At 40.9% G+C, this 9,652-nt stretch overlaps 1 protein-coding gene and 1 long non-coding RNA gene across 2 annotated transcripts; both read left to right on the top strand.

Moving 5' to 3' along the window:
- Nucleotides 1-371: 371 nt before the first annotated feature.
- Nucleotides 372-2,096, top strand: LOC104966833 (voltage-dependent T-type calcium channel subunit alpha-1G-like; the record flags this gene model as incomplete). The annotated part of the gene is made up of 3 exons (XM_010796139.1): nucleotides 372-689; nucleotides 1,008-1,187; nucleotides 1,992-2,096. Coding segments are annotated over 3 exons (603 nt in total), but the record flags the coding sequence as incomplete, so codon positions are not given.
- A 6,204-nt stretch (nucleotides 2,097-8,300) lies between these two features.
- LOC104966825 (uncharacterized) lies at nucleotides 8,301-9,301 on the top strand. Its single transcript, XR_800678.1, has 3 exons — nucleotides 8,301-8,641; nucleotides 8,712-8,803; nucleotides 8,880-9,301. It is a non-coding gene; the product is annotated as an uncharacterized lncRNA (long non-coding RNA).
- Nucleotides 9,302-9,652: the final 351 nt, after the last annotated feature.

The following is a 9,652-nucleotide window of genomic DNA, read 5'->3' as shown; positions in this document are numbered from 1 at the left end:
CAGGAGGAGAGGACTCTTTAAAGTAGAGACAGTACATACTGATATAAACCTGAACATCAGCAAGAGAGGACTCTTTAAAGTAGAGACACTACATACTGATATCCGCCTGAACATCAGCAGGAGAGGACTCTTTAAAGTAGAGACACTACATACTGATATACACCTGAACATGGTGTGAACAAACAAACAAACAAACAAACAAACAGTTGCAAGTACTAGCATTTCTGCCCTAAAACGGTAGTTATAACATAAGTAAGGCGACACAGAGGTGCCAAAGAAAGTTGATAAGTTTAATTAAATTAAATTCAGAGTAGAACAACTTATTTAGCTTGTTCATCATCTCTCCCTCTCCTGGTCCTCTTCTGCTGCAGACCAGTTCCTCCTCTCCGGCGCCCATTGGTTGGACGAGCCGTCGCTCCAGCTGGAACAGTTTGAGTCGAGCCCCGTCTCTCAAGAAGAAGCAGCAGCAGTCTGGAGAGCGACGGTCCCTCCTTTCTGGGGAGGGGGGGTCCAGCTCTGAGGAAGGAGAAGATGGAGGTGGAAGTGGAGGAGGAGGTGGTTTGATGGAAGAAGATAACGCCTCTCTGGTCAGGACTGACTCCATGTCTCAGAAAGCGACTCGACACCGGAGGATGGAGTCGTTGGAGACCAGGAGCTCCATGGAGTTACCTCCTGATGTCCTGCTGCAGGTAGATTACTCCGGACATTACAGTTAAAACTCTGCTGATACCAACAAACTGTCACTGTTATTGCACGTCTTAAAGATTAGATATTGTCACTTTTGTGTCCCCAAAGTAAGGTGCAACCGGCAAAGGGGTTGTTTTTAGTCCCTTCATTTATCAAAGGTGTGTTATGGACCAATCAGTTTCAACTCCTATACCTGTACAAATCATGTGCACCTGCTATTTAAATGGTGGATTTGGCCAAGAAGAAGTGTCTTGTCTTTTCTTGCACATTTGTTTTTGAGGTCATCCAAAATAACAGAGATCATGGTGTGTTTTTTCTAGGTGCCAAACCTTCACCGCTCAGCCAGCATGCTCAGCTCCAGACCCCCCTCTCTGGGTCACCTCCGGACCCCAGAACACAGCGACTGCAACGGGAAGGGATCTCCTGCATCACTGGGTCCCACACATGTCTCTCTGGAGGACAACACTGAGGACGAGAACGCAGAGGAAGAAGCTAACCTGGTCAGTGTGTGAGCCTGAGTGCACGTTATCATCTTTTTAGTCATTGACCGTGCTGTAGTTCCTTGGAGCCCAACATTAGCCACCTTTAGCTTAGCCGTGGTGACGTGAAGTGTGACCGTGCTGTAGTTCCTTTATAGCCCAACATTGGCCACCTTTAGCTTAGCCGTGGTGACGTGAAGTCATGTGACCGTGCTGTAGTTCCTTTATAGCCCAACATTAGCCACCTTTAGCTTAGCGATGGTTACGTGAAGTCATGTGACCGTGCTGTAGTTCCTTTATAGCCCAACATTAGCCGCCTTTAGCTTAGCGGTGGTGAAGTCATGTGACCGTGCTGTAGTTCCTTTAGCCCAACATTAGCCTCCTTTAGCTTAGCGGTGGTGACGTGAAGTCATGTGACCGTGCTGTAGTTCCTTTGTAGCCCAACATTAGCCTCCTTTAGCTTAGCGGTGGTGACGTGAAGTCATGTGACCGTGCTGTAGTTCCTTTATAGCCCAACATTAGCCACCTTTAGCTTAGCGGTCGTGATGTGAAGTCATGTGACCGTGCTGTAGTTCCTTTGTAGCCCAACATTAGCCTCCTTTAGCTTAGCGGTGACGGTGCTAATATCAAGATGACTGCATATTGACCTATTGACCATGTTTCTGTTGGCCCTTTAGGACAAACCTTGTTGTATACATACGTACTCAACAGTTTTATTAGAGCGTACACATGAGAAGCCTCTAACCCTGGAGAGTAGGCTACTTGCAGCTCACAAGATAAAACAGTAAAGATATGAATAATAAATGTGTTCTCTATTTCCTGCAGAGTGTTGTTTCCAGACTGTTCCTCTGGCTGGAGAAGAAGCAGCCTGATTGGTGCAGACAGAGAGACACCTGGTCAATGTACCTGTTCCCTCCAGAGTCCAGGTAACACCTGTATACAGTATATACAGTGTATGGGTATCACTCACACTAAAACAGTGGGGAAAGTACATTTACTCAAGTATACTTTACTGGAGTATTTATATGCATCTCCTATACCATTCAAATATCTCACAATTTACTACATTTATTTTACAGCTTTAACTAACACTATACAGATTTAAAAAAAAAAAAAAAACACATATATTATTTTGTTACAAATTAAATCAGCCGACAATTTGTACGAAAACACAAGTATTTTTAAATGTATTTTAATTGTTTTCCATTGGATACTTTTCAGTTGGCATCTATAAAGATTTATTTAAAAAATATTTTAGATATTTCTGCAAAATGTTATACTTTTAGTACATTTTTCAGATTTTTCTTGAACTTAAGTTTTTTTTTATTGGTGTTTTAAAAATGTTCCCTTGACTTACGTTCTATTTTTCAGTATCTACACATTTATTTCCCTCCATACCATACAACCTCGTTACCCTGTTCTCTTTTTACTTTAAAATCGGCATTTCAACATATTTTTTGACATAAAAACATGGGGTTAGGATGTTTTTTGGTGTTTAATCAGCATGTTGCGGTACTTTGGTAGCAATGTGTTGCCGTCACAGTCACATCCTCTCAACAGACGTGAATCAAAGCCTCAGAGGACGAGGAGGAGTAGGAGTGAGGAAGAGGGAAGGATTGAGATAAAACTCCCCACTCCCCCTGACATGGCAGAAAGGAACAGATAAAACAGACTTCAGAAGTGAGATTGTGGGAGGGAATCGATAAAAGACAGAAAATGCTACGCTCACAATGCGGCAAATAAAAAAAAAAGCACTCTGCGATCAGAGTCAGCATTATGGGATGTCAAATGCAACGTGAAAAAACCTCGTCTCGACAAGAAGATGGCTCTTTCGTTTTCCTGTACGCTGATAACAAAAAGCTATCTCTGTAAAAGTGCTGAGGTTTCATTTTCAGTATTTCATTTAACTTGAAACCGCAAACATGTTGTACTTTTTTCATCAGCAGGAGAGGACTCTTTAAAGTAGAGACACTACATACTGATATACACCTGAACATCAGCAGGAGAGGACTCTTTAAAGTAGAGACACTACATACTGATATACACCTGAACATCAGCAGGAGAGGACTCTTTAAAGTAGAGACACTACTACTGATATATACCTGAACATCAGCAGGAGAGGACTCTTTAAAGTAGAGACACTACATACTGATATACACCTGAACATCAGCAGGAGAGGACTCTTTAAAGTAGAGTGTTCGCACCACCGTAAAAACGTTTCAAGTCATTTATTTTCTCTCAAGTCGCAGGTCATGAAAACAGTCACTCGAGTCGATTCAAGTCCACGTCATGATACCTGAAGAACTACAGATTAATATTTTGCTTCATCATCTCTGTTGGCCATAGAAAAGGTTAATTGGAAAAGCTCCATGCGTTCCGTTGTTGCCGGAGTCTGAGGAGAAGTGAAGGATTTTGGGTTTCATCGCAGCCGGTCTCCAGGTTCTGTTCGTCTCAGAGACTGACAGCGAGGACACAGACTCTGCATGGAGTCTTTTTTCCGGCCTCGAAACCAACGAGGACCCCCCGCTGTGCTCAAAATCACATCAAGAGACAGCAGTGAGGGGGGGGGGGAGTCCAGCTGTTTTCACATGGACCAGATTCACCTCAACCTGCCTTTCAGATCTGTGTGTTGGAATTGAAGATTACAGATTACTGCTGGGAGTTTAGAAAGAGCGGAAACTATAACACTACTATTAATACATATATTAATGATTATAAAAAAAAGTTGAATACAATATATAATAATAATAATATTTAAAGGAAAAAATATATATTATAGGATAAAGATAGAAAAAGGATCCAAAATTCAAAATATTATAATAATAATAATAACATGTAAAAAATCTAATATAAAAACTACTGACATTTTTTATTATTAATAATAATAATAATAATAATAATAGACATTTAATGCATGTCAGATGTGAAAATGTATATATTTGATTATATTATAGAAAGTATTCTTGATAAATGCGAATCCAAGAAAGTCAAATAAAGCTAATAAATACAATAGCATTTCCAAAGTTAGCGGAAGATATAGCATCCAGTACGACAGAAATACAAAAATTCAATAAAATAATATGATAAATAAACAATTAACATAAAAAACATCAGTACTAGTAGACTTGGGATATTGCAAATAAATGCTAAAATTTAAATCCAGCTTCCCATTCTTGTATTTCTTGTTAGTGTGTTTTGGGAGGTTTGGGACTTTAGTCTATAAGACCTACCTCACTAATGGCTCATTTCCACTACAGCGCGGTTTAAGCGTGCCGTGCCCGTTTTTGGTTACGTTTCCACTTGGCGTAGTTCCGGCTAGCGGGTACTTTTTCACAGTTTTCTGGCCCTCCAAAATCGAGGTTCTTTCCGGGCCAACAACCAGGCTGAGTATGCTAAACTAGCGAGAGAATCGCTGGCAACTACAACTAAATTAACATATGTGACCGTGATTTAATTGTAATACACGTTTCTAAATGATGCCGAAGTAACAACATACTGATACCGGATAGTAAAAACCATGAATTAATGCTTTGACAAGTCTGCAGACAGACGGCAGGAAAAAAACCTTTAAAATGTGTGTTTTCTGAATGGAGATCAGCTAAGCTAACGTTGTAAATGCTCCGACCGTCCACACTCACAACAACGGCCTACAGACATAAATAAACCAGCGACTGTGTTCACCATGACACAGACAGTCTCTGGTTTGTACTTGTTTAACTATTGTCTAGTTTCTGAACAGATATGAAGAGCTCTGAGCTCTGAGCTCTGAGGGCTAACAGCTAACGGCTAATGTTGGTTTTGTGGTTCGCATTGAATATGACGTCACGGCTCCGTTACTATAGTTACTGCCCCAGCTCCTAAACTGTAATGGAAACGCAGCATAAAGTGAGCCTGGCCTAACGAGGCCTAACGAGGTCTAACGAGGCCTAGCCATACCGTGCTAAGCCGAGCGAGGCCCTGCAGTGGAAAAGCGCCATAATTGTATTTCTTGGGACTTTTGAAGTATATAAGAAGCCTGCTGTTGGGGGACATGAGACTGAATGCAGATAAGATGCAGATAAGGAATAGAACAAATAGACAGCAGGGCTTTTACAGTTACAGTAAACAGTGATCCCTGTTGTTGTTTTTATGTAGAAACTTTCTTTGTTGCTGCTTTTCAACGCCATACCACCGCCTATAGCTGCAGGGAACCTGCCATCTGTCAGCTCTCCCCTGGAAAGCAATCATCCAGCATTCAAGGAAGAGATGCGGCTTTATGTGTCATGTTGGTTTGTAAATGCACAGAAGAAGAAAAAGAAGAAGTGGGTAATTAGCACGAGCGCCTCGTATCTGTTGTGCACAAAGAGACACTTCTTCAGATCCAGGCAGAGGCAGCATGTCACACCAACGCCTACACGGATACAGTGACGATGATTTTGGAGAAGAGCCGTGCGAAAACACCCGAGATGTTAAAAGACTGGGAGGAAATGTAAAGGAAATGAAGACGCTTCACTGAGAGTGTGCTGATGGTGTGAAAAAAGGAAATATATTGGAAAAAGGTGTCAGAATGTCGAGATGCTAAATCAAGAAGTGGAGGAAAAGCTGGAAGATATAGATATATATCCATTTATATATTTACTCAAACGTATACTCGAATGTACAACAATTCAGAGATAAAAACGGTCATATTCTCCAGATTAAAGCACAAGAAACACTTCAATTTCACAAAAACATCTTCGGCAAAAAAGTAAAAAGATCACTGAAAATGTTTTTGCGTTAAATGAGGTCTGAGATTTTGTACAAGAGTATCAATCAATCAACCAATCAATCAATCAATCAAGCAATCAAGCAATCCATCAATGTTTATTTATATAGCCCAATATCACAAATGTTACATTAGTCTCAGTGGACTTCACAATTTGTACAGAATATCAGTATGACGATACGACACCCTCTGTCCTTAGACCCTCTGTCCTTAGACCCTCTGTCCTTAGACCCTCACATCGTACAAGGAAACACTTCCAGACAAAACCCACAGTTTAAAGGGGAACATGGGAGAAACCTCAGGGAGAGCAACAGAGGAGGGATCCCTCTCCCAGGACGGACAGACGTGCAATAGATGCCGTGTGGAAATCGAAGAGATAATACATTTACAGCATAGGTAGAACAAATGTTTGGAAATGCATTTAGGTAAGGTAAGGTACGTTTATTTATATAGCACATTTCAGACGCAGAGGCAATTCAAAGTGCTTCACATGATCATTAACACATGATGGTAGAACAGAGAGNTCAGAGATAAAAACAGTCATATTCTCCAGATTAAAGCACAAGAGACACTTCAATTTCACAAAAACATCTTCGGGAAAAAAGTAAAGAGACCACTGAAAATGTTTTTGCGTTAAATGAGGTCTGAGATTTTGTACAAAATAATCAATCAATCAATCAATCAATCAATCAATCAAGCAATCAATCAAGCAATCAAGCAATCAAGCAATCAATGTTTATTTATATAGCCCAATATCACGAATATCTCCATTTGTCTCAGTCAGAGAAACCGCAATTTGTTCATTATAGTCACATTTGTAATCAATCAATGTTTATTTATATAGCTCAATATCAACAATGTTACATTTGTCTCAGTGGTCTTCACAGTGTGTACAGAATATCAGTATGACAATATGACACCCTCTGTCCCTAGACCCTCACATCGTACAAGGAAACACTTCCAGAGAAACCCCACAGTTTAAAGGGGAACATGGGAGAAACCTCAGGGAGAGCAACAGAGGAGGGATCCCTCTCCCAGGACGGACAGACGTGCAATAGATGCCGTGTGTAAATTGAAGAGATAATACATTTACAACATAGGTAGTCCAAATGTTTGGAAAGACCAAATGTTTGGAAATGCATGTGTCTATAACAAGAAGATGAATCCACGAGGATGTCAACAATCCTGTGGGAGCCATCAGGGAAGTAGTATGATGAGAGTCAGGCAGGACCACAGATACAGGTTCAGCCACGACTTGAAGTCCAGGACTCAGGACCGCAATAAACGCCATTAACTCCAAATTAAAGCACAAATGAACCACCAGCACGCATGCAACTTCCTTCTGTCTGAAGACTGCATTCACATTTATACATACAGTTTCATTTAGACCCTACTGTCAGTATTTCTGAGGTGTTTTAAGGACATGTTGACAGCAGCTTGTTCTAAACTGGCATTACATAAAAACATGTTTAAATGTATGCTGGCTTTGACATTTTATGTATTTATTCATGTCATTAACTATTAATAAATATTTCGCTTTTAGTATGTATTTATTAGTTTACTTTTTTTTTAAATAATGATGGTATTTATCTGCTATTTTTATGTGCTATTTCAAGTATTTGTTTTAATTATGGTTTACTACTTTTCTGTCCTGCATATCACCCTCAGGAAAATATGACCTGTGTTAGTAGCATTGAGTAAATTGCAAATAAACGCCATTAACTCCAAATTAAAGCACAAATGAACCATCAGCATGCATGCAACTTCCTTCTGTCTGAAGACTGCATTCACGTCTCTAATAGATACAGTTTAGACCCTACTGTCAGTATTTATGAGGTGTTTTAAGGAAATGTTGACAGCAGCTGGCCCTCCCTCTCTTCTCCTCGTTGTATTTACTCACCTCTTGATTTTCTTCTCTATCTCCGTAGCATTGGCCCCCTGTGGAGCCCTCATCCGCAGCAGAGCCATGTTGATGCAACCCTTCACAGAAACACCGTCATAAACCAAATGTCTTGTTTATAAGACAACAAACCGAGCAGAGACGCTAACGGCTAGCTCCACAGACATGAATCTCCCTCCTTCACCACTTCCGGGTTGACGCGTAACCGCCGGGTGATTGGCTCTCTGCAAAGGAAAGCAACGTTTTTATTGGACCACGTCATCTTGATGGGGATTTTGTCTCTTCTGAGCAATCCGGTTGTTATTGATCCTTTGTTAACCGAGAGAAAGTTCAAAATATACGGCTAATTTGTTTTTAGAGATGTACAAATGCAGTATATTGTTCAGTATCATTTGACAAGGCGTTCAAATAAATATATGAAATAATAATTGTCAGTGTAATTAGGGTACAGCAATAAAAATACAGCTCTCATAGTCACACAGTGCAACTCTTCATGTTAAAAAGACCGGTTCAGAAGAATCGGATCGTCCTTGAACGCAACACTACACACAACCGACTGGCTTCAAACCGCTTCAAACCTATGCTTCAAACACGGCGCACATCTGCAAAAACACACGATCCATGCAACAACATATCTATATATTAACGGTGTTTTTACTATTGTGAGCTAAAATACATAAACCTATAACTCCTTACTGCATGCAGCGTGCATTCTACTATCCGTTGCTCTTCACAGGGAGACTAAACTAATCGATTACCGAGGCGTTTCTGTAGAAAAGTGCCACAAAACCACAACAACAACATACTCCTTACATGTCCTCTATTATCCAGGTGAGTCAAACGAGTACATGCACACGCATAAACACACCTGTACTGTTCTTAATATGCTTTATTCTTGCAGGAGGAATGAATAATCCACCATGGCCCAAAGGGAAGAAACTAGTCCACTTGGATCTGAAAGGAGCCCCTCCAAGAGTAGGATACCTGCACAAGGTGAGCACACAGCTAGATTCCCTATTGAATACATAGATATTTACAGCTTTTATACACTTGAATGTCCCTTTCCCAGCTGATAGAGCTGTTCTCCCAGCTGGGGGCGGATGGTCTGCTGGTGGAGTATGAAGACATGTTTCCCTATGAGGGGGATCTGAAGCTGCTGCAGGCCACACAGCACCCTGCTTACAGGTAGAGGTGGGGTTTTATATATGTTATAACATTATAATCATTCCTGCATTTCACCTGCACGATTATGCCTTTTTATACGTGTTGTGAAAATACTGAATGTCCTTCCAATATGAGAGTAACATGATAACAAAGGTGTCCCAACTGTAGCTGTGTACATGACAGAAGAAGAGCATTGTTGGATTCAGAATTCCAGAAAAGACAGACAACTTCTAAGTTTAACTATTTATTGTAAAGAGAGCAAAATATATATATTACTTGGCCAAGGACTCATCACGTCTTGGAAATCACAGGCAGCAAAGCTGTAATCTGTAACCACCAAATCCGTAAAGAGCCTCGAACCTCGTGCGACAATACATTTTATTGGTCAAGACTAGCTGAAGAGATACCGCGGTTTAGACTTGGATCTCTTTGGTTGGTGCGCAGACTCAGATAGAGTCTCTTGGCAACACGATCCTCCAATCATCATTGGGCCGGCTGGCGAAGTCCCTCCCTACTCTGTCTCTATCATACGTCATTTGTGTTCTCTAACGTTTCTTCAGATATAGTGGAAAACCATAATGTTGCTTCCTAGCTTTGCGTGGGAGCGCGGCTCCCATACAAAGTGAAGGCCAGTGCGATGTGCTGTTCTGACTACCTCTTTGTGTTCTCTCAGTCTCT

Source organism: Notothenia coriiceps, unplaced genomic scaffold (genome assembly GCF_000735185.1).
Source record: "Notothenia coriiceps isolate Sejong01 unplaced genomic scaffold, NC01 NC01_scaffold00002240, whole genome shotgun sequence".
Taxonomy (NCBI): Eukaryota; Metazoa; Chordata; class Actinopteri; order Perciformes; family Nototheniidae; genus Notothenia; species Notothenia coriiceps.
The sequence above is the reverse complement of the archived record's forward strand: the minus strand, read 5'-3'. Positions and strand labels throughout refer to the sequence as shown.